The sequence below is a fragment of the Ictidomys tridecemlineatus genome, chromosome 12, assembly GCF_052094955.1.
Source record: "Ictidomys tridecemlineatus isolate mIctTri1 chromosome 12, mIctTri1.hap1, whole genome shotgun sequence".
NCBI lineage: Eukaryota > Metazoa > Chordata > Mammalia > Rodentia > Sciuridae > Ictidomys > Ictidomys tridecemlineatus.
The window spans coordinates 96,951,726-96,977,983 of record NC_135488.1 but is presented as its reverse complement, the minus strand read 5'-3'; the positions used below and the strand labels follow the sequence as shown (position 1 = coordinate 96,977,983).

Genomic DNA, 26,258 nt, shown 5'->3' with positions numbered 1-26,258 from the left:
AGAGACTGGCACATTCCAGCATGGCGGCCCACTTCAGCTCTCTCCTACCTTACCAACCTAACCACTTCCTCCCGCGGGACTGGGTCTTCACTCAGCACACCACACTCTTTGGGTTCTTCTATGCCACTGATTTCTCCTTGTTCTCCTTTGATGGTTTCTTTTGATCCTCCTGACCTTTAACTATGAGAGCATCCCTGGGGCTCAGGACTTATTTTTTACAGCCATTATCAATGTGATAATATCTAGTGTCCTACTGCAATAGGGTTGGCAGGTGGGATGCTGGGGAGGGGTTCAGGTCACAGGGAAGGTATTTGGGTCATTACTTTCACAAATGGAATAACGCCACCTTAAAAGGACCTGTGGGAGTGGGTTCACTCTCTTTGGCCCTTCCAGCTTATGTCACATGAAAACACAACAAGAAGGCCCTTATCAGATGCCCGTGTCTTGGTCTTGGACTTCCCAGCCTCCAACACTTTGAGAAATGTTTCTTCCCATTATAAATTTCCCAGTTTTGTGCTAATATGACAACAGGAAACAGACTAAGACAATCATCCATCTAATAACAACTCCCAAATTATGTCACCAGAAGGATGACTGCAATCCTTGAATTCAGATTCATAGAGCCAAGTCCTTGCTAGACACCCAGTTTAATGGACATTGCAGTCTCAACACATCGGAAACAAAACCTCCGATTCCCCAACCTTCCCAAAACTTGGACCTCCCCAAGTCTCACTCATTCCAAAAAAAAAAATATCAAGTTTATTTCAATTTCTCAAGCTAAGGACCTTGAACCATCCTTGATCTCTCTCCTTCTTCCTCTCATATTGCAAGTGAACCTGTTGGCAAATTCTGTCACTTACATCTTCACAATATTTTCAGAATCTGGTCACATCTCCAATTCCACTGCTCTGAATTCAAGTCATCATTAAACCTCTTCTGAATATTTGCAAAAGCCTCCTCACTTGAAAAACCTCACTTCCTGTTCTTCATAAAGCACACTAAGTAAAGCTTTAAACTGGACCATATCACTGCCCCCTGAAAGCCCCCTAATGCCTAAGGAAAAGCCTGAATTTTTATGATTGCCTCACTCTCTACACAGCCTGGTTTCCCAGCTACGTCCCTAACGTCATCTACTACTCTTCTCCCTTCCCACCTCACTGCAGCCACTCTGACCTCCCTGGCTGCTAGGGACAGGGCCAGTACTTACCATATCAGATCTCTGTCACTGGCCTGGAGAGCTCCTTCCCAGATATCCACAGGGCTCATTTCTGGGCTTTAATTTTTCCTGGTCTCGGCTCAGATGTTTCCCTGGTCGACCAATGTAAGACACAAACCCCCAATACCTCTAGCACTCATTGTTCTCATAAAACTCCTACTTTTCCCAATAGCCTTTTTACTACCCAACCTAAAATATTTTGTTTGTTCATCATGTCTTCCCACAAGAATGTATGGTCCCCCAGGAGTGAAACACTATCACTTCTGTTCACCATTGTATCCGCCGTGACTTCAACAGCACCTGGCTCACAGAAGGCCTGGGGTGAATGCCGAACGAAAGAGTCTATAATGGGCTATGGGTAGTAATATAGTTTATGCATGCAGATCTTCAAACCACACCTCATTAAATATGTATCACAACTTTCACTTCCAGGAAGGTGAATTACACGTCCTTTTCACTTAATCCTCCTACCATATATAGCTAAGTTCCTGAACAATATATACATTATCATATATGTGTGTGTGTATATGACATAAGAAGATTCTGGAAGATGACAAGGTCAAGGTCAACACACTAGAAACCTTGGTACTTGAAGAAAATCAGGGCAGTGAGTTCCTGCGTTTCTTTTTGCCTCATATGTTCTAGACTTGGAGCTGATGAAGTTAGCAACCATGAAATCCAACAGGCACAAGACAGAAAGCCCAGACAAAGCATGTTCTCTCGAGCCTAGGGACCAGAAAAAGGGGCAACCTAGAAAGACAAAAACAGTACCTGCTGTACCATAGCCAAACGCTCAAGTGAGGAGCGAGGAGTGGACCAGCCCCACTCCCACCCCATGGAACAAGTTCAGTCGGGAGCCTAGATTCCCCTTCACCAAGCTGTGAAAGGCACTCCACACCCCGGTAAGGCTATGTTAGAGAGGCTTGGTAGGGAGCCAGGACTTTCACCGCTACTGGGAAATAACCAGTTCTCCCCATGTCCTCACAGTGTTAGGAAATACATATGGAGTACTTGTACCCCATATCATCCTCCTGTCCTGGGTGGTATCAGAAGTCCTAGTTAAGATAGTCACCACTTTGCAGCAGTAAGGAGGCCATACACCCCTTGCTCCATGGTGTTGGTGGAGATCATTTGGGAAGAGAAAGTCAACACTCCTGAATCTCTGCCAGGCCGATATTAGTAAAGGACTAGAAGAGGAAACAACTTCCACCCGACACAGTCAAAACAAAAGCCTCCCCCACATTCAGGTATGTTGATAGGTGAACAAGGAACCTGAACATCTACCCTCACCTAACAGCACCTGAGGTAGACAGAGCTCCCTCTTCCCTAGCCAGAGCTCTGTGAAGGGACAGATGAGACAGAAGCCTGGGGGTGCAGCTTTGGCAGAGTACATGCTTAGCATGCACAAAGTGCTGAGTTCAATTTTCATCACAAAAAAGAGGGGCGGGGGTTAAACAAGATTTGGCCTCTTTTAATTCCCCCAGATGTCCAGGTTTCATTTGCAAATCAGTCATCAAGAACCAGGAAGATCTTAAACTGAAAGGAAAAAAATCAATACATGCCAATATATTATACTATGTAATTCTAAATTATGGACAGGAAAGATTTAAGACAATTATATTACAAATGGGGAAGATAAGAAACATAAAAAGTAAGATTTCTACACTCTAACAGGTAAAACAGCAACACCTGTAAACTATGTAAAGTGCTGTATATATAATATGATACCTAGCACAACCACCAGGAGATAAGTCTCAAAAATGCTATAGATAAATCAAAATGGAATTCTAAAATGATGTTCAAGTAACCCACAGGAAGCATAAAAAAAGAATGAAAAATGGAAAAAGAGAAAACAAAAATAAATGTCAGACTTAATTATTAATATATCAATAATTACAATAAATGTAAATCATGTAAGTACAGCAATTAGGGCTGGGGATATACCTCAATGGAAGAGGACTTGCCTAGCAGGGACAGGGCCCTGGCATCAATCCCCAGTACTTAAAAAAAAAAGCTTTACAAATAAACCAATTGAAAGAGAGTTGGAGGCCAGGCCTGGTGGCATAAGCCCGTAATCCTGGTGGCTCAGGAGGCTGAGACAGGAGGATTGTGAGTTCAAAGCCAGCCTCAGCAACTTAGCAAGGCCTTAAGCAACTCAGCAAGACCCTGTCTCTGAAAAACAATATATTTAAAAGGGCTGGGGATGTGGCTCAGTGGTTAAGAACTCACTCCAAATATGACAGTATAGACCTGATGAAAGTTATAAAGAAGGAGGAAGGAAAGAGGGAAGGTAGGAAAGAAAGAAGGGAAAATGGGGGTAATATATCATGCAAACATTAATTAAAAGAAAGCAAGGAGACGATTCTGGGAAGAAAGTAGAATAGGAATCACCAGGAATCTGTCTCCCCATCTAGACAACAATTATCCTGGCATAATCTGTCTAATGTAACTTATTTTGAAATGCTGGAGTCTATTGGAGGCTTACAACTTCACAACTTGAATTGTGGTTCATTTCAGTGAACTATATCTGTAGACACAGTAGCAGACACCTGCTACCCACACTCAGCCCTGTGGCAGGTAGCTGTGTAAAAGTTTTGGGAATAACTCGAAAGGACCAATGTAGGTAAAAAGGACCCTGCCCTCCAAATATCATGGATGTGTGCTTGGATAGATGATTTCGCTTCTGATAACAGAGGTACAGATAGACAGTTATTGTTGTTATATCTTTAGTCATTATTGTAAGCACATTATTGTAGGCCCTCTGACTGATGTGACTTTTAAGGAATTTAAAGAGTCAATGCCTCATTTTATTTCATTTATTTTTCTCTTTTTCCCCTTTTGTGAGACAGACCGTAAAGATGAGAATACTCATAAACAACTGAATATATAGGGAAAATTTGAGAGTGATTACACATAACCAAGAGGAAATGCAGGCTCATAAAAGACATACTGTTCATACATCAAGATGATTCCTTGCACAGTGATAGCCTAAAATGATTTTTAAAATCTAAAACAATAACAAAATAAGGCAAATCCAAAGGAAAATGGAGAATCTGAGTTCCAAGATTATCACATTGTTAAAATGTTCACTTTTCAAAAAAAAATCACAAAGTATTCAAAAAAATAGAAAAAGATGGCCTACTCTAAGGAAAAAAATAAACAGAAGCTGTCACTGAAAAAGACTTAGCCAGGCATGGTGGCTCATGACTATTATCCCAGCAGCTTGGGAGGCTGAGGCAGGAGGATCATGAGTTCAAACCCAGCCACAGCAAAAGCAAGGCGTTAAGCAACTCAGTAAGACCCTGTCTCTAAATAAAAATACAAAGTACGGCTGGAGATGTGGCTCAGTGGTTGAGTGCCCCTGAGTTCAATCTCTGATACAAAAAAAAAAAAAAAACTAATGTTAGGTCAGCTCAACAAAAACTTTAAAATAACTGACTTGAACATACTCAAAGAACTCAAGGAGATATGGATAAAGTCAATAAGATGATGTGTGAACAAAATGGCAATGTCAAGAAAGAGAACCAAAAAGAAATTCTGATGCTGAAAAGTCCTATAATTGAAACAAAAAAAGACAGAAAGAAAGAAAAATTCACTAGAGAAATTCAACTCAAAGGCAAACTAAGCAGGCAAAAACAAGAATCAACAAACTTAAATATAGAACAGTAGAAATTATTTAGAAATTATTGAGTCTGAGGAACAGAAAGAAAAAAAGATTGAAGAAAAATTTTAAAAATCAATAGAGTAGAGGAAGAATAACTGGGGGAGATAGGATAGAGGGGAAAGGAGGAACAGGGATTAAACTGAGTAATTCAAATCGTAAGCACATATGATTTTGTCAAAATGATCCCAACTACTATGTATAACTATAATGCTCTAATTTAAAAAAAAAACGATGTTACTCAAAAGATAAATAAATAAAATAGAACCCAAGGAACCTATGGGATACCATCAAGGGAACCAACATACACATTTTGTGAGTCCCAGAAACAGAAACTGGTGAGAAGAACATTTGAAGCAATAATGGCTGAAATGTGATCAAAGATATTAATATAAACATTCCAGAAGCAGATAAACTCCAAGATGAATTCAGAGGCCCCACTGATACACATGATTTCTCTTTCCAAAGACAAACTTTTGGTTTTTAGTTGTAGAGGGATACAATACCTTTATTCTGTTTATTTATTTTTATGTGGTGCTGAGGATCGAACCCAGTGCCTCACATGCGTGAGACAAGTGCTCTACTGCTGAGCCACAACCCCAGCCCCTCCAATACCTTATTTATTTACTTATTTTTCTGTGGTGCTGAGGATTGAACCCAGTGCTTCGCGCATGCTAGGAAAGCATTCTACCACTGAGCTACAACCCCAGTCCTACAAAGAGAAATTTTGAAAATAGCAAAAGAGAAGTCACTCATCACATAAAAGGGACACTCAGTAAGATTATCCACAGATTTTTTTCATTTAGAGGTGAAAGGCAATGGGCTGATATTTTTAAAGTTCTCAGGGGGAAAAAAACTGTCAACCAAGAATCCTATATATAACAAAACTCGACTTCAAACAGAGGGAGAAAACATTTCCGACAAAACCAGAAGGAGTTTATTACCATAGATCTGTACTACAAGAATCCTCAAGGGAGGTCTGTACACCGAACTGAAAAAAAACACGAGAGATTTCTAAAGTGGTGGACAAGCAGCACCCGCTACACACTGGCTGCTGCCTGATAGTGCAATTAAATCAGTGTGCAGCTACGTGGTGAGATGGGGCCACGAAGGGACCCAGGCAGCAGGTGAAGCCCAGGAATAGTGGGTTTTTTAGAGATAGAAAAGGAAAACAGACTCCACCAGCATCAGCACATGGCCTCTCAGTGGGAGAGAGGAAGCTCCCCTCTGCAGAGCTGAAAAGAGAAATCATAAAGATATCAAGAAATGTGGACTCTGTCATTAGGCAGGCACGCCACGTGAGCAGCGGAGGTTTAAACACAGCGGGGCTGGAGAGCATGTCTGCACTGCCTGCCACACTTTCCCCTGGAGCTGGTGAGAGCTGGGAACCTTGAAAAGGACAACTTTGCCCAGGCTGTCCTTGCGAAAAACCAGAAATCCCAGCACACATTCTTTTTCCTTCTTTTTTGCCTCCCTTTTATTTTATTTTTTTTTTTTTTAATCCCAAAGACCAAACAGCCTCCTTTTCTTTTCTTTCACTTCTCTTTCTTTTGTTCGCTTGGTTAGTGAGTGCCCAAACCAAACATCATTCCCCTCTCAGAAGTGAGACCCTGGCCGGAAGCCACCCAGAGCTCTAGATTGTGACAGGCCGATGGCAGGATCTTTGAAATTGATGATTTAGATCTAGACAGGCCCACACACTCCAGCTGCAATCTGGAACAGATTAAACAGTCCAGATCTCAATCAGCAGGATTTATTCTGAGACTTTTCAGAGTCACCTGACTGCCCCCAGAGAAGCACAGAGAACTCTGCAGTTAACCCCAGGAGCATGGCTTTTTCCACAGGAAACAAAGACCCCACCCCCCACCCCCCCACCTCCCCCCACCCGCCGCCCCAGCCAGGGAAAGATCCAGCAGCAGAGCTTCATCAGAGTTATTCCCTCAAACCCTCCTGGGAGCTTTTAGGTGTCCAGGAACATCATGGAAATACTGGAGCCACACAGGGTCATACCAGAGGTGGGCCACCAGGTCAGTATGGAGAAACATGGGAACGTGAGTTTGGGGCAGTGTTTGAAGCAGATGACTGATCCAGACAGGTCAAGAGCTAAACAGACTAAAGCGCCAGTGTGGTTGCTATCTCCTTGCCCAGAGGCACTCAGAGGTTATGCATTTGAAGCCTGAGTGTCTACTACCCCTCCCAATATCTGGTATCATCCCTCCAAGACCCTGGGAGAAATTCCTCCCTCTCTAATACTTCAGCAAAGGGTAATTTTGGACTCTTCAGTGTTGATTTTTATTGTTTCCCTGGTATTATCTTCTATAATCTAATAGATCTTCTATGATTTAATAGATTCCCCACTATTTGATATTGAACTCTTTAATCCAATTTTATGTACTTTTCTTTAATATTATAATATGTTAATTGGGGACTGGGATTGTGGCTCAGTGGTAGAGCGCTTGCCTGATATGTACGAGGCACTGGGTTCGATTCTCAGCACCATGTATAAGTAAATGAAAAAAAAAAAGGTCTATCAACAACTAAAAAAATATTTAAAAAAAAATAATATGTTAATTGGAAGTGTTCACTCATGTCATTCTCATTCTCTCTCTCTCTCTCTCTCTCTCTCTCTCTCTCTCCTTGCATTTTTCTCTTCTGTCTCCCTTCCCTCCCAAATCCTAGTTTTTTTGTTTGTTTTATTGTTTTATCTCATTGGGTTTTTCCATGGTGCTGGAGATTAAACCCAAGATGCTCTGCACTGAGCTGCTTCCCCAGCCCTTTTTGGTTGTGTTTTGAGGCAGGGTCTCCTTGCATTCCCAACAGGGACCTTGAGCTTGTGACCCTCCTGCAATAGTTTCCTGAATAGCTGGGGTTGCAGGTGTGTGTCTCCATGCCCAACTTTTTTTCCTCAATGTCATAGTGTTAAGGGAATTTATTCATTCAATCTTTATTCCTCTTTAAGTTCTCCCTGTCTCTTCTCTCTCTCCGCACTTTTCTTCTGTCTCTCTCCCTCCCCACCCCCGTTGTTTATTTGTTTGTTTAATTTTTCTGTCTGGTTTGATTTGGTTGGTTGTTTTTTGTTGCTATTGTTCTTTTTTCTTTTTTTGATCCTTCATGGTAATATGTCAATCGGATTTATTCTTTCCATGTTTTTCTTCTTCTTTTCTATATTCTTGATCCCTCTTTTTCCAACACTCATTTTTTTCTTCTTCTGTCTTCTCTTTTCTGTCTTTTCTTTCCCTTTCCTTTCATGCCTTTTCTTCTTTCTCTTTTATTTTTCATGACTTACATAGTATAACAACTCTACTTTCTTTAAAACTAACTTTTTAGCCTATTATAGGGTATTACTCCCTTATTGCATTTCTAGACTAGTAAAGTTATGGGGAACATTTAAATAAGTTTTTGTAGACCATTAGTTTGTGGTTTGACCTCAAGTTATAGGGTACAGATGATCATCACCTCCTTTCATAATGGTGTTAGAGATTGATAGAAGCATCATGAACATGCTGCATGGTTCCTGTGACCCAAAGATATATATACTCCAGGCCTGGGAAACTGGTTTAAAAAAAAAAAAGCAGCTTCCTAAAAAGAGACCTCTTACTACAGCTAGAGAGAGATCCATTTCAGAAGATACACAAATGTCAATATAGAAATGCAGGAAACTGCTGGGCGATGGCACCTGCCTGTAATCCCAGCAACTCAGGAGGCTATGGCAGGAGGTTCGTGAGTTCAAAGCCAGTCTCAGCAAAAGCAAATTGCCAAGCAACTCAGTGAGACCCTGTCCCTAAATTCTAAATAAAATACAAAATAGGGCTGTGGATGTGGCTCAGTGGCCAAGTACCCCTGAATTCCATCCCTGGTACCCTCCAAAGAAAGAAAGAAAGAAAGGAAGGAAGGAAGGAAGGAAGGAAGGAAGGAAGGAAGGAAGGAAGGAAGGAAGGAAGGAAACCTGGGAAAACAAGGAAACAATATCTCCAAAAGGTTATAACCCCAATAACTGAATCCACAGATGTCAAAGTTAATGAAATCCCAGGAAAACAATTTAAAAAACTGTTAAAATTATCAATGAATTAAAAGTACAGCTAAGGATTGAATAAAGCTAAGGAAAATCAGGATGTGAAAGAGCATTTCAACTAAGAGATAAGCTGGAAAAGAACAAAACATAAATCTTAGAAATGAAAGACTCAATAAATCAAATAAAAAATTCAACTGAAAGTCTCTCCGAAACATTAGATCAAGTAGATGGTAGAATTTCAGAGGTTGAAGACAAGGTGGCCAGCCTTGAACATTCAAACAGGATTAAAGAAAAAAGTAGAAATTCTGAGCAGAATATATAAGAACTTTGGCACAACATTAAGAGACCAAACTTAAGACTCACTGACATTGCAGAAAAAAAGTAGATAAATAAGCTAATGACAACGGTAACCTTTTCAGTGAACAGTAGCAGAAATATTTTCTGATATTTCTACTTGGGAACATTATGGACATCCACATACTAGAAACATTTAGAGTCCCAAATAGATAAGACCAGAAAAAAAGTCCTCTCCATGACACATTATAATTAAAATGTCAAAAATTCAGACCAGAGAAAGAACTTTAAAAGCAATAATAGATAGACACTAGGTCACATTTAGAGTAACAACAATCAGAAATGCATAAGATTTCTAAGAAAAAATCCCCAAATCCAGGAGGGCTTTGAACAATGTTATTTCAAACACTGAAGGAAAATAATTGCCAACCAAGATTGCTAGACCCTGAGCTATCCTTTAGAATCAAAGGAAAAATAAAAACTTTCCAAGATAAGTATAAACTAAAGGAATTCATAACTACTAAGCTAGCATTGAAGAAGAAAATTAAAGGAATTTTACAGACAAAAGATAAAAAAAAAAAACAAGAGAACTTGGAAAAAATAAATTCCATTAGAAGAATAGATAAGCAAATGAGAATTAGGTCTGAATCAAGCATCAAAAATAAATCAAAATGGCAGGAAGAAATAAACACCTCTCTATATTACCAGTAAATGTAAATGACCTTAATTCTCTAATTAAAAGACTTAAACTAGCTGAGGTTATGGCTCAGTAACAGAGTGCTCACCTAGCACCTGCAAGGGGCTGGGTTCAATCCTCAGCATCACATAAAAATAAATAGAATAAAGTTATTGTGTCCAAGTACAACTAAAAAATATTTGAAAAAAAAGACATAAACTGGCAGATAACTATTTTTTAAAAAGAAGACCCAACTATATGCTACACTTCACTGGAAGACATCAACAGGCTGAAAGTGAAAGGATGGGAAATGATATTGCATGCAAATGGAGCTCAAAAGCAAGCAGGAGTAGCTGCTCTCATGTCTGACAAAGCAAACTTTAAGTAGAAATTAGGAGAGACACAAAAAGTCACCTCATACTGGTAAAAGGAACACTCCAATGAGAAATTATAATAACAGTGAATATTTATACCCCAAACATTAGTAAAGCTAATTATACTAATCAACATAAAGGTTCAGAGAGATCCGCAAGTAATTACAGGGTGATTTCGATATACCTCTCTCATTTAGAAATGAAATCAGTAAAGACATGTCAGAGATAAAACACACTATAGATCAAATAGACTTAAAAGACAGCTACAGAATATTTCATTCAACAACAGTTGAATATTCTCTCTTTAAAAAGCTCATGGGACTTTTTTCAAAATGGACCATATTTTAGGCTACAAAACAAATCTTAACAAATACAAAAATACTGATATAATTCCTTATGTCTCATCAAATCACAATGGAATGAAATTAGAAATCAAAAGCAAAAGAAACTATATAAACACACAGATAATTAACAATGCACTTTTGAAAGATGAGTGGGTCAATGCAGAAATCAGGGGTAAATTTTTAAATTCTTCAAATCAAACAAGAATAGAAATGCAACTTATTGTATCCCAAAATATCACAACAGACATAATTGAAATCTAGAGTATCAGTAGGGACTATTTTTAAAACTCACATTTCAATAAATTGGAATGTCTAGAAGAAATAAATTTCTTAACACATATGACCTATAAAAATTGAACCAAGAGGGTGTAGAAAACCTAAACAGACCAATAAATAGCAATGAGATTGAGGCAGTAATAAAAAGTCTTGCAACAAAGAAAACCCCAGGACCAGATGGATTCACTGCTGAATACTACCAGATATTTAAATAAGATCTAGTGTCAATGTTCCTCAGATCCATGAAGTAGAGAAAAAGAGAATGAACACTACCAAACTCATTCTACAAACCCAGCATCATCCTGATATCAAGCCAGATAAGGACACATGATGACAAGAAAACTAAATACAAAAAAAAATCCCTGATAAATATATATACCAAGATTCTTAATAAAATATTAGCAAATGAAATGCAAAGACATATTACAAAAATTATATACTATGATCAATATACAAAAATTATATACTATGATGTTAATCAATTAACATAGTATATCACATAAATAGGACCAAATAAAAATCACATGAACATCCCAATAGATGCAGAAAAAGCCTTCCAAAAGTTTCAGCACCCATTTATGACAAAAATCCTGAAGAAACTAGGGATAGAAGGAAGTTACTTCCATATCGTAAATGTTGTGTATGACAAACTCAAAGCCAGAATCATACTGCATGGGGAAAAAATCGAAAGCATTCTCTCTAAAATCAGAAATAAGAGGAGAATATCTACTTTAACCAATCATATTCATTATAAAACTTGAAATTTTAGACAGAACATTTTGGGAAAAGAAGGAAATAAAAGGAATACAAATAGTCCCAATCTGCAGATGATTTGATCCTCTACTCAGAAGACTCCAAAGATGCCAGCATAAACCTTTTAGATCTGATAAACAAATTCAGTAAAGCAGCAGGACACAAAAATCAACACATAAAATCAATAACTCTTCTAAATGCCAATAATGAACTTGCTGAGAAAGAGATTAGAAAAGCAATTACATTCACAATAGCCTAAAAATATACAATACCTAGGAATAAATCTAGCCAAAGAAGTGAAAAATTTCTATAACAAAAATTACAGAACATTGAAAATGAAATAGAAGAAGACACTAGAGGATGGAAAGATCTCTGATGTTCATGGATATGCAGATTTAATATTGTTAAAATGGCCATATTGCCTAAAATGATGTATAGATTCAATGCAGCTTTTAGCAAAATACAAATTACGTTCTTCACAGAACTAGAAAAAAAATAGTCCTAAAATTTATAGGGAAGAACAGAAGACCCCCAAATAGCCAAAACAATCCTGAACAAAAAGAGCAATATTGACAGTATTGCAATACCTGATTTCAAATTACACTTACAGAGCTACTGTAACAAAAACAGGATCGCACTGGCATTAAAAACAGATAGGCAAACCATTGGAATAGAAGACAAAGAGACAAAACCACATAGCTTCAGTCATTTGATTCTTGACAAAGCCATTAAAAGCATGCAGTGGAGAAAAGATGGTCTTTTTAATAAATGGTGCTAAGGAAACTGAATATTCATATGTAGAAGATTGAAATTAGATCCAATGGCTTCCACTGCACAAATTCAAAATGGATCAAAGATCTAGGAATTAGACCAGAAACTCTGAAACTTCTAGAAGAAAACATAGGGTAAGTAATATAACATATAGATGCAGACTGTGACTTCTTCAATAGTATTTCTAAAGCCCAGAAAATGCCAACAATTAATAAAGGGATGGGATTGAACTAAAATGCTTCTACACAGCAAAGAAAATAATAAAAATCATGAAGAGAGATTCCACAGAATGGGAGAAAATCTTTGCCAGCTATTCTTCCAACAGAGAATTAATATAAAATTTTATATAATATATAAATATATATAATCCAGAATATATAAAGAACTCAAAAATCTCAACACCAAGAAAATAACCTAATCAATCAATGGTCAAATTAACTAAATGGATATTTCTCAAAAGAAGTATAAACAGATATCAAATATATTTAAAAATATCTTTCACAATCAAAGAAACTCAAATCAAAACCACAATGAAATTCTATCTCATTTCAGTCAGAATGACGATCCTCAAGAACACAACTAATACTGGGCATGGTGGTCTATAGCTGTAATCCCAGCAATTGAGAAGGCAGAGATAGGAGAAACACAAGTTCAAGGCCAACCTCAGCAATTTAGGGAGCACTTGTCTCAAAATTTAAAAAATAAAAATAAAAAGGTCTGGGAATGTAACTCAGTGATAATGTACCCTTGGACTCTATCTCCAGTACAAAAAGAATAATAACAATGAGTGCTCCTGAGGATGAGGGAGAAAGGAACACTTACACACTGTCAGTAGGAATGTAAAGTAGTTAGCCACTATTGAAATCAAAATGGAGTTTCCTCAAATGGCTAGGAATAGAACCACTATGTAACCTAGTTATTCCACTCCCACATATTTATCCAAAAGAATTAAAGTCAGCATATAATTTTTTAAAATATTTGTTAGTTGTTGATGGATCTTTATTTTATTTATTTGTATGTGGTGCTGAGAATGGAACCCGGCGCATCAAGCATGCTAGGCAAGCACACTACCACTCAGCCACAACCCCAGCCCCAGCATATTATAATGATACATGCATATCTGTTTGTAGCAGTGCAGTTCACAATAGGGAAGTTATAGAACCAGGCTAGGTGCCCATCAACAGATCAATGGATAAAGAAAATTATATATATATACACACACACATTTTATATATAAAGAAACATGTATTATATGTATATTATTATATATTTGTGTACATAAATTTATATTATTGTGCCATAAAGTAGAATATGGCACAATATTATGAATATAAAGAATTATGTCATTTGCAGGCAGAAGAGTAGAAGTGGAGAGCTCTGTGTTAAGCAAAACAAGCCAGGTTCAGAAAGTTAAGGATCGTGTGTTTTCTCTCGTATGTGGGAACTAGAGAGAAAAAAGAAAAAAAAAAGAAATCTTGTGAAAATAGAAAGGAGGGGAAATAGAAAGGAGACCTGTAGGGTAGAGGTAGAGGTTATGAGAAGGGAGGAGTGAAGAACAAGGGCAGGTATTGGGGAGAAATTTTATTATGTGCAAGTACAAATATTTCAATGAATCCCACTGTTAGGTGTAATTATTATGCATTTGTAAATAATTTTCAAAAACCACTAGAAAGTAACAAGAAGCTACATAAAGAAATACAGTAAAGGTAAATGCATGGCTATTACATAAAAGTAGCAGAACAACAGAGGTGTGTAACTGCTCTTTTTCTACATAATTTAAAACACTGATAGTTTTTTTATAAATAATTATTAGTTTAAAAAGCTAGTACTATTGTGACACTGTTTTGTAACTCCACATGTTTTTTATATAATTTAAGAGGCTAATGCATTTCAGAGAACTATTAGTTTGTGCTTTGGAACACAAAAATCTATAAACACATAATTTGTGACTTTGACAACCAAAAAGGGTAGGGAGGGAGCTGTCAAAGGAGCGGAGGTTTCCTATACTATTGAAGTCAAACTGGTATAAATTCAAGTTACAGAGTTATAACCTTAGGATATGAAATGTAATCCCAATTGTCTCCATAGAGAAAATAGCTATAGGGTACATTCAAAAGAAAACAGGAAAGTAACTTAAACATTTTACATGAAAAATCAGCTAAACACAAAAAGGTATGAGGCATATAGAAAATAACTCTCAAAATGACAGAAGTCCCTACTTATCAATAATTACTTTAAGTGAAAATGGACTAGACTTTTTGATCAAAAGATAATAGAAGTTGGCAAATAGATTTTTTAAATGATTCAAATATATGCTGTCAAGAGATTCATCTTCTATCTAAAGACTTGAATAGATTGAAAATGAAGGAAGGAGATGTTTCAGACAAATAGAAAAAAGAACAGGATTGAATATATTTAATAGCAGATAAAATAGACAATCAAAAATGTTATAAGATTTAAAGCACTTTAATATTAAAAGTTTCTACAGATCAAGAAGATATGATAATTATAAGCATTTATACCCCTAATGACAGACCATCCAAATATATGAAGCAAGAACTTAAAGAAGAAAAAGACACTTGTGCAGTAATAGTTGAAGAATTCAATACACCACTCTCAGAAATGGATCAGGTGGCCAGTTAGCACATAAACATTGAAGTAGAGGAACTAACACAACAAACCAACTAGATCTAACAGGCATACATAGAACACTCTAGCCAAGGACAGCACACACATTCTTTTCAAATGTGCATGGGACAATTTGTTCTCAATAGATTTAAGCAAATAGATACCATCTTCTGTGACCAAAATAGGATGAAATTAGAAATCAATAATAAAATAAAACCAGGAAATTTACAAATTTGGGGAAATTAAATAACACATTTTTAAATTTTTGTTGTCTTTTTAACTGATACACAATAACTGTAGAATGTATGGGGTACAATGCAATGTTTTGATGCCTGTATATGCATTGTGTAATTAACAAACCAGGGTAATTAGCATATCCATCACCTAAAGTATCAATGTTCATCATTTCTCTATAGTGATACATTCAGAGTCTTTTATTCTATTTTAAAATATACTAGTATTAGTGTATAGTATTAGTATTAAAATATATTATTATGAACTATAGTCACTCTGGTGTGCAACAGAACAGGGTCATGCTTTCCAGACAGGAGCTGGTCTTATCTTGGGAATGAACAACAACAACAAAAAAAAAAGTAAAGTTTTATTAACATTTTTTCTAGGACTGTTCTTTTCCATGAGTCTTGAACCTGATAAGGAGTATGGTCTTACATACATCAGTAGTCTTAACTACCAACAAAAGACAGCCTTTCTGGGGGCAGGGGGAGGGGAGCCAGTAAAAGTAGAGCAAAAAGAACTAGAGAGAAACCAGGTCCTGATGGTATCTTTGGAATCATTGCTTCAATCTAAGCCTGAAGCTGGTATTTCCCAGTTATGAGAATTCATATGTTAGGGTGTCACTCAAACTTACTCAAGTTAGTTTTCTGGTCACTTGAAACTGAAAGAGTCCTAATTAATATGGAATTTCACTGTTCTCTTTTGAAATAAGCATCACAGTTTTCTGATTGTAAATCCATAATTGATGTTTTTTGAGCATAAAATAGAGCTTCCCCCCAAATTCCTCTCTTCCGAGGCAAGCCCACCAAGAGGTCTATCCTTGTTGAACCTTTGCCCAGTTCCCTGGGTCACTGCAAAGAAATAACCTGATCATTGAAAATCAATACTCACTTGACTGAATACAAAGTTGGTGCCTGTTATGTAAATCATGGTCTGGGACGTGTTGGAGAATGAGATGCAACTAATATTTTTGAACTATATGTGATATGTAATTAAAATTGATCCTAGAATATTTAAGTAACTTCTGGTGTTTCACAGTTGTGCATGGCAATACAATAACTATGTAGGCTTATTTGTTTCCTTTGTATTATTTTCCTTGAGTTGCATTCCTAGATTTCTCCCTTGCCCTCCTCACACATATACAAAAAAGAAGTGAAGGTTTTCAGATCTTGTTAAAGATGTTCAGTGAGCTCCACAATGAGTTTGAACAATTCTCAGTGACACAGGCTCACAGGCCCACTGAAATTGATTCATTTTATTTTTATATATAATAGACCAAACATATTTCAAGTGTGCAATTTGATGTAATATATATGAAACTACATCACATCAACACCTTGAGCATAACCATCACCACTAAAAGATCCTTTATACCCTTTGTCTCCACTCTCTTGTCCGCCTGTCCTCAGGAAACCACTGACATTGTAGATTATTTTAATTTTTTAAGAATTTTATATAAATATTTTATATAAGTAGAATGGTATTTTTTGTTCAGTCTGTTTCACCCAGAATAATTATTTGGTCTTTCATCATGTTGCAACCTGCATCAGTAGATCATTCATTTTTTTATTTCTGAGTAATATTGCATTATATGGTTACACCTCAGTTTGTTCACCCATTCACCTACTGATCAACATTTAGATTGTTTCCAGTTTGGGCTACAAAAAAAAGCTGTTACTAACTTTTGAATGCAAGTTTTGAAGGACAGAAGATCATATACAAGCAGAGAGGAGCTGGGAGAGAAATGGGGTGTACACATCCCACAGAAAGGGATCTGGAGATGGTCAGAAGCACGATATCCACAGCAACTCTGAGGACTGGCCTGGACAACATGGAGCAAGTATGATGGAACAATTTTGAAAACAGCCCAGAGCTTGACTTAAGAATTAGGGAGTAGGACTGGGTGGTACAGCATAGACACAGAAGACATGTGGAATTAAAAAGTGAACAGGTATTCCAGAACTGAGTATATGGAGTACAGGGCAATTTTAAGTCATAGATCACCAGATGAGCCGCTTTCTTTATAGAACCCAAAAGTCTGGAAAGAGACCATCCTTCAAGGACTAGCTCAAGGGTTTGCCTTTTCCATCCTTGTTCATTCACCCCCACCAATCATCCCCACTGCAATCCCTTGTGAAAGAGCACCAATAATCAAGCACAGCATGAGATAACCAATGTAAAACGCATCACATACTGACTGGAACACCAAGGGCTCAATAAATATTGGCAATAAATATTGGCTTTTCCTTGCCTTCTCCCCATCCATAACCACATGGAAGGCAAATTGCACTGTTGGCCCCAGTTCAGAGGTTTTTAAAATTTAGAGCTCCTATGTTGAGCTGAGTATCATTAAAGGCTCCCTGATTGAGGACAGAAACTTTTTAAAATAACTTGAGCCTGGTCTTTGTGGTCCCTTTGCCACACAGGGCAGGGAGGCAATGACAGAATGGAAAGTGTCCCAGGTTCCAGAAGCAAGTTTCCAGGTAGAAAATTTGTATCTACTGTGTAGAATCCAAAAACATTTCTGCTCCCCCTTCCACTTGCTAAAAGACCCTCCTGTTCTTTCCACTGTTTCTTACCCACTCCTCCCTCAAGGAAAGAGATGGGAATGACCTGACAGGTCAATTTGAGAAGAGGACATCTCAGAGTGTGGACAACTCAGCCCTTCTGTCTTTTCAGAATAAGAACCACTGGAAAAGGCCTCTGGTTATAGATCATTGTGGCTGAGTATCTTTGAGGTACAGTGATAAAAGGCCCACATGATCCAAAATCCAAGTGACTTTCCCCAAAACCAGCTTTTTGATTATGTGTGGTGGTGATGTGTCCCCATCACCTGAGCCCTGGGTCTGTCTCAGCTGGTTCTGAACCTGGGTGGGGAAGAGGAGCCTATCTGGAGGCTTCCTCAAAACCACCCAACGTCCGGCCTCTGTCCCAGGCACACCCAGACAGACAGACACCAGGGTACTCAGTGTTTTCCAGTGACATGACTGTGTCCCCCCACATTCCAGCTCCTCTTCCTGTTCACTTTATATATGCCCACCTGTTTGGTACTCTGAAACAGACATTGCTATCACTGAAGTTTCACACCAGAAACAGTGACAGATATACCATGATGGTTCTTTCCTGCCTTCCTCCTGAGGCAACCCCAGCTGTTGTACTTTAGTGTCTTCTATAAGACCTGAACATGCAGAATTCCGATAAAGGTTAGGAGAGCTGGGTTCAAATCCCATTCTCTCCTTTCTTGCCATGTAACTTAATGCATGTCACTTCACCAATTTGGATCTCAGGTTCCTCATTGTGTTTGTTCTTTTTCAGCGACACTGTTAAATTCAAAATGAGTTTTTAAGTGACATTGTTAGATTTAAAATAAGCAGGAAGTTGGTCCTTTCTGCAATGTGGTAAAAGTGAAACAGTCAAGAAAGGTATAGAGGCTGAGGTTGTGGCTTAGCGGTAGAGTGCGCTCCTGATGCAGGAGGGGCCCTGGGTTTGATCCTCAGCAACACATAAAAATAAAGGTATTTTGTGCAACTACATATATTTTTTTAGAAAATAAATATTTTTTCAGAAAAGAAAGATCTAAAACTTGTTTACATTTTTTTAGCAAACATAGCTATATATTTTTCAGCTGTGCTGTCACCCACCAAGACTCCTATTTCCCATAAAGGTTCAAATAAAGGACTTAGAACCCAATAATTTCATAAAAGAATGTTTGCAACCAAGTCCCCAATTGTGTAACAGAAATTTTCTAAAATGTACTCACTGCAGAATTCAACCAATTTTATTAGAGAATTAGCACTGAATGCAAAGCTCCTCCTACTTTTCTTAAGGGGTTGGCTAACTATAATCCCCAGGCCAAATCTGGCCTACTACCTGGTTTCATAAATAAAGTTTTATTGGAACACAAGTGCACTCATTTGCATACATAATATCTGTAGTGGCTGTCCTACTACAACAGCAGGGGTAAGTTTATTGCAACAGAAACTATATGGCTACAAAGTATTATCTATCTTTGTACAGAAAAAGTTTGCTGACTTCCATTCTAAAAATCTCTCAGGTGAACCTTAACTTTCACAGTATGTCTCTCAAACGTCCCTAACACATGAGTGACTACAAGAATGTTGCTTATCTTGTCTGGACTTTTCTTCTAATCTGTAAGAAGGGAGAGTTGTTATTTCCAATACAGACATTCATTATCATTGTGATTCTCAGCCAATAAGCAGTTTCCTAAGTGTGGTTTGATACTTCAGAATATCTTAAATAGCTGTACTTTTTTCTTTTTCCTTGTATTTTATTTATTTATTTTTTGGTACTGGGGATTGGACCCAGGGGTGCTCTACTACTGATCTGCATCCCTAGTACACCCCCCCACCCCAACACACATACTTTTTTATTTTGAGACAGGGTCCCACTAAGTTTCCCAGGCTGGCCCTGAAACTTGCAATCCTCCTGCTTCAGCCTCCTGAGTAGCTGAGATTAGGAGCCTGTGCTGCCACATCTGGTTAGAAAACAAGTGACACATTGGCAGCGCCCTATAGGAAACTAAGTGCCAAGCCCCCTCTTCCTCCTGAATGGCTTAACTTCCTGTGCTTTGCTTCTGTGAGGCTGGGCAGGCGAGAACTAAGCTTCCTTAGAATACATCACTATTAGCCAGTGTTCAGAGTATTTGGAACTACAAAAGCCCAAAGAATGGCATCATAACTGCATTCACAGGGCTGGGGATGTGGCTCAAGCGGTAGTGCGCTCAAGCGGTAGCCCTGGCATGCGTGCGGCCCAGGTTCGATCCTCCAGCACCACATACAAACAAAGATGTTGTGTCCGCCAATAACTAATAAATAAATAAATATTTTTAAAAAATAAAATAACTGCATTCACAGAGGAGAAGGGACTTAGACAAGTCTTCTTGGAGGAAATGATGCCTGATCTGAGTCTCAAGGGATGAAGAGGAATTTGTACTGCTGAAGAAAGAATTAACCAATAAAGCAACAATGCATCCTATTATAGCTATCATTTTATTTGGTTAATCGGGAAAATGTTTCAGCATCTAAACCCCAGAAAGCCCTCTCTGAATTCAAACAGACTCTAATGTGTGTGTTTCACACTGCCAAGCACCTTTTCCCAACAGTCACCTTTTTTTTTCTTTCTTTTTTTAAATTGTTTTCAACAAATTATCAAATTCACATCCAAATCTTTAAAAAGACATCAGCTACCACAGGCATACACATTGTGTGATGGCCAAGGCCTATGACACCAAGACTTCTTTGAGAAGTGAAGATTCCAGAGCTGTCGCAGAGGTCAGCAAGAGGTGAGATAACTCTGACTTCAAGCGACTTGGCAGTGGGATTAGGCAACATGCTTAGGCAGCAGCCATATTCATCTGGCTAAACAATCCAAAAATCTACAACAATAGATTCTAAAGGGAAGAGAGTGATTTGAGTTGACCTAGGCATGCAATCTCAGCAGGACTGATTCCTACATAATTGCAAGTACTCTCATAATCCTGTCTGTACTGTTTTTGCAAGTAGAGTTCATTTATGCATTCAATAAATCTTAGTGAGTACCAACTATGTAGCACCACGTTTCTGTTCACTGGAAAAACATTAAAAAATTAGACAAAAATCCTTGCCCCTGTGGAACTTAGATGCTCGTGTGTTATCCTTGTACTGAGAAAAGTACAGTGAATTTTAACTTCTATCCCATAGGACTGTACTGAACAGTTCCCAAGGAATGTTTTGCCAAAGAGCCCCAACCAAACCTGAGCCATTCATCCCTCTATCTCACCCTCTGTGTCACAGCAGTGAATAGGACAGAGTAAAGCCAGGATAGCCAAATGCCTCTTCATTAACATGCCCTTATCATCAAGCCAAATGACTCCTGAAGCTGCAAAGCAGATATGTATCAAGACCCTAAAGAATGTTCACAGCTTTTGAATCACTCCTGTGTGTGTGTGTGTGTGTGTGTGTGTGTGTGTGTGTGTGTGTGTGTAGGAACTGAACCCAGGGCCTCATGTATGCCAAGCACTCTACAACTGAGTTATACTCCCAATCCCATTTCTAGAAATCTTAACCATGAAAATAGACTTAATTTCTGAAAACAATTTACATGCAAAAATGCACATTACAGTTTAACCTACACACACACACACACACACACACACACACACACACAATTAAGTGTATAGCTACAAATGAATAGATCAATTATTTTTTACACGAGAAGAAATAACAAGCAGCCATTAAAATGGTGTCTACAAAGATTCTAGGTAATGTGGGAAAAGTTTTATAAAATGTTAGGAAGTCAAGCAGAACAAAACAACTATAAATTCAATACAAGAACCATGTGTAAAAATCTACTGACAAAGATAAAACATTATGGAAGTATTCCAAAACATTAATAATTAATATATTTAGATGTAAAAATTAAGAGTATTTTCTTTGTGAATTTTTCACTTTATTTTTATAAGTAAATGATGCAGGGCTTTTTTTTTTTAAGCAAACATGAAGTAGCAATAACAAGTGTAAAGCAGCCTATCATTGCAGCTAAGAACCTGAGATCTGGATCCAATTGCCTGGGCCTGAACTCTGATTCCTCAAGTTATTGTGTGACCTTGGGCAAGTTACTGGATCTTTTCATGCCCCAGTTTCTCATCTGCAAAACGGAGGTGATAATAGTGCCTACCTAACAACTGGCATGACAACTAATAGGTAATTCATGTAGGGTTCCTGGCAATAGAGTGTTATTAACAGTAAGTATTCAAAATGATAATTCTTCCAATATTCCAGGGGGCTCAAAGGAAAAATTTAAACAGAGGGAAAAGTTGGCAAACATCCTATTCTGATGTCGTAGGGGCAAGTAATTCAGAGTTGTGCTTCCACTGGGCAATTTTCCCTCACAGAATCAATCCCAAATCTGTTACTCATATTTTAAATTTTCCCCTGAAGAAGATGAACAGTATGTACACATTTATTTTATGGGTAATTACTTCCTTGGTTTCCTTTTATGCTCTCATCATAACTTACTGTGCAAAGTGCCTTTTGGTTTTAAAAATAAATCTAAAAATTCTGTTCATAGGATTGTCGAAAAACACAAATCATTAATATGAAATGACCTCATGAACCTATCAGTCAGACAACAGCAGTTAATCTGAAGATGAAAATAACTGTCAATACAGTCATATTTTCTGCCAAATGTCTATTTCAAAATCAGTGAAACCAGCAGCTGATTGCTTGGGTCCTACATCCAATATCTTTCTTTCTGTGAAAATTAAACCATCTAAATTTAGGTAAAATAAAGTCATTGATAACTAGCCCAGAATCTTGTTCACAAGAGCCACTATTTATCATTCTAATCTAAATTTCCTTCAACTTTTGACCCTATGAATCCTCTACTCAAAATAAGGCAGTGCTTCTATTCAGGTCTTGGTTTGGTCTGGCAACCTTTTCCTTCCCATGGACTCTCTTCTCCCTCTGCATGAAATATCTACCTACTTTACATAGCTCCACCTAAGAGATTCACAGGCTTAGATGTGAATCTTGCAGAGAACTAGATATATCATCTTCATCGGTCACATAACCTCAGTCTGTCTGTAAAGTGGGCATAACAAAGACACATCTCGCACAGTTACTATGGGGCTAAGCTAGACAACAGATACTAAAGAACTGGGCATGGTAGACAATTTAGTAATGAGTTCTTCTATTTATTGTCTTTGTTGGGGTTCCAGTCATTCTTAAAATCCTGATATCTCTGGTATCCTTCCTGTTTTTCCTGTTTTTCCTTCCCAGACCAGAAAGGCCAAATACTACTGAACTCAGAATATTCTGTTTCATCAAAAGAACATTTGTTAAGTCCCTGGTGACTTAGAAAGGTAGATGCATTAATTAAAAGTAATTCGTGTCCCTTTTGGGTGGAGCCTAAGAAGTGGGGCTGGTGTGTGTGTGTGGGGGGGTGGCTTCAGTCAGTGGTAACCCATTATATTCTCTTCCCCCGTGAGGTCCTTATCTGGGCTCAGCCCCCATGTCGCCCCACACCTGCAAAGACTAAGTTAATTAAAACATCTGAGCTGAGGTTCCTTCAGAGGGTACCAACCCCCAAAACTCTCCCAAGATCCCTCAAGACTCTCCCAAGATCCCCAGCCAATCTGGCCCCAGCCCTCAGCGGAAAGGTTCAACAACAGAAGGGACGCCACAAAGTGGACGCGGACCTCGCGCCTTTGGAGACAGAACAGTGCGGGACAATAGCTCTGCCCAGCCTGAGCTTTACAGCGCGCCTCCCGCCCCGCCGAACCGCCTTTTCCCGTGCAGCTAGACGGTTTGGAGCTGTTGAGAGAGGCGCAGGACCCCGGCCGCTTCCCACCTCGCCGGCGTCCGCCCAGAGCCCCGGGAGCTGCCAGGTGCACCCGCGAGCCCCACTTAGCGCTCTCGGCAGCGGTGCGCGCCGCCCCTTCGATGTTCCTCCGTGCGCTCAGCGCGCGGCGCTCCGGGGCCAGGCTGGGTGCAGCCCTCCGCGCCCGCAGGGGGAAACGCTACCTGTGAAAGTAATGTGCGCAGAAGAGGCCCAGAAGCAAAGTCCCAGGCGGTCCGAAAAGAGAGCGGGGCTGCCAGGCGAGGATCCCTGCGGACACCACAAAGGCGGGCAGCTCCTGCAGGAACCAGGCGGTGCGGGCGGGCAGGCAGGAGGTACCCCCGGGAGCAGGGATCTCCATGTGCTTCCCGTAGTTGAAGGGCTTGGTGAGGTATAGCATCAGTGCCCCCAGGGTGGCCATGGTGGCGCTACCTGCCAGCACCGGGCTCTGCTGGCACCGAACCGGCATTGCGCGCGTTCACTGCCTGTGACTACCGCCCCTCGCAGAGAAGAGCGCGGCCCCCACGGCCCCTTTATGAAGCAGGAGACGCCACCCGGTGTCCGCCCCTTTGTCCTGGGCTCCCGCCCCTCTGTCGTGCCTCCCACCTCGGCGCGGCCGGCCCTGCCTCGACTTAGCAGCGATGCCCCTTTCTCAGGACTGACTCTTTCGGCTGCAGACACCGCAGAGAGGACAACTAAGGCTTTCGTGGAGCCAAAAATTGTCCTGGGGTCCCTGCCCTGCCCACGCGCCTGCCCTCTCTACCGCTTTGCACTCGGCTCCCTTTAGGCTGCCCTTCGATGACTTGCTCCTCGCCCATCCACCTCTGTTGCCATAACTTCTGGGTCTAAGCAACAAGGAAGAGAAAAACAGTGAGACAATTTGGCCAGGTAGTTCTCGCGCCCCAGACACACTGTGCCCTCCTCGCCACGCAGCCCCTGCCCTCGAACCCCCAAGCCAGGATCTCGCCAACTCCTCCCGGCCCCTGGTCTCACTCCCGCAGTTCCCACTCCACCCAGGATCCTTCCTTCACCCCTGGACGCGGCGTTCTGGCGCTGGGACCGTCCCCCATCCGCTCTGCTATTGGCTGGCTGCCCTGCTCCTTTGCCACTCTAACATCAATGTCAGCTCAGTCCTCAGCAGGACTCCCAGGCGGGTCCCAGCCTCTCCCTGCCTCAAACTATCCCGCGGTTTTTCTTTGTATCTGCACGTGTGTCCGGATCAGCCCACTTTAGTGAGAGCCGTGTTCCCTGAGCGCAGGTGTGGAGGCACGAATTTGGGCCAGCAGTATCCTCCTGCCCTGAAGTTGGCACAGACTCGGGCTAAAGTCTAGGGCTTCTCCCGCGGGACTCCCACTCCCAGCTCTGGAGTGGGTGTGTCCGGTTTCCTATGATGGTGAACTTGGAGATGCCACCGACCTCGGAACATCTGTCCAGCCTTCGTGCACTGGTCCCGTTCTTTCTCTCTTCCATTCCCCATCCTTCTCAATCTCCATGTCCTCGTTTTACCTCTTGCCTTCCCTGATCCAGCGTCCAGCTTTTCCTGACTTCCTCCTCCTTTGCATAGTGCCCCAACTCCTTTTCTTCCCACCCTCTTCCTTCCTTCTTATTCTGACCTGGGTTTCTCCTTCTAGGTTGACCTGCTTTCTTTGCCTGCTGTTTGCTCCCCTTCATTGATTACTTTATCCCTATTTTTCCCTCTTGGCCCTGCTTGTCGCTCAACCCCAGGACCTCCTCCTTTCTTTCTCTTCCTTTGCAGCTTTCTTCACCATTCCCCCTTAGCTCCACATCAACACCCTGCAGAAGGTCCTCTCAATATTTCCCCATCCACTCCAGCCAGGCCAACCAGCTGGTGCAGGAAAAGGCACAGTCCCTCATCCTCTATGGTTTTGGATGTTTTCTGACTCTTGGGACACTGTCGCATATGGTGATGCTTTAGTGCCTCAGGGCATCGTCAGCTGATGACCAAGAGGTATTTTTCGTCTCCCTGTTTAAACCAAACATGCACAGAAATTATTTTGGGGAAGGAAAAAGTTGACATTTACAAATCCCTGATAAGGAGAGACACAGTACACCATACAAGACTAGCAGGAAACACTAAGGTCAGTCAGGGTCAGCAGGACTATGGGAGACATGGATGAGGCAGAATATGCAGGTTTAGAAATGGCTACTTTGAATGCTTCCAGTAGCTCTGGGGCATAGGGGCTGCCTCTGGTTGTCGGTTATCTGACCCTGGGCTGATTGAGGCAAGGATATGTGGCTCAGAGTTTGAGAGCCTAATAAAAAATATTGTTTGGTCTACATATGAAAGATACACAGATAGTCATTTACATCTCTAGGAATTAGCTAGCCCTGTGAGGGGCAATCCCTCCAGTATCAGCAAGGCATGATTAATACTGTGGGTACAATACTGTGGGTGTGCATGTGTGTACATGCATGTGTGTGATCCATTCGTATAGTTGTATATAGTTGTAGTTTGTTCTCAATATTGTATAGCATTCCATATATGAGTGTACTACAGTTTATTTACTTTTGATGTCTGTATTTGTGCACTCAGGCTGCAATAACAAAATACCATAGACTGGATAGTTTAAATAACAGAAATTTATTTTCTTACAGTTCTGGAGGCTAGAAGTCCAAGATTAAGGTTTGACCAATTCAGTTTCTGGGGAAAGCTCTCTTCCT

At 39.9% G+C, this 26,258-nt stretch overlaps 1 protein-coding gene across 2 annotated transcripts in view; it reads right to left on the bottom strand.

Moving 5' to 3' along the window:
• Srd5a2 (steroid 5 alpha-reductase 2) overlaps positions 1–24,510 on the bottom strand; it is a 48,749-nt gene extending 24,239 nt beyond the window's left edge. Inside the window, exon 1 of one of the 2 annotated variants that reach the window (XM_078029432.1) lies at positions 23,762–24,510. In XM_078029432.1, coding sequence (XP_077885558.1) covers positions 23,762–24,045 — 284 coding nt within the window. In that variant the 5' untranslated portion in view covers positions 24,046–24,510. The remainder of the gene's footprint in view (positions 1–23,761) is intronic. The other variant, XM_005322474.4, reaches the window with a different exon arrangement.
• Between the last annotated feature and the right edge of the window lie 1,748 nt (positions 24,511–26,258).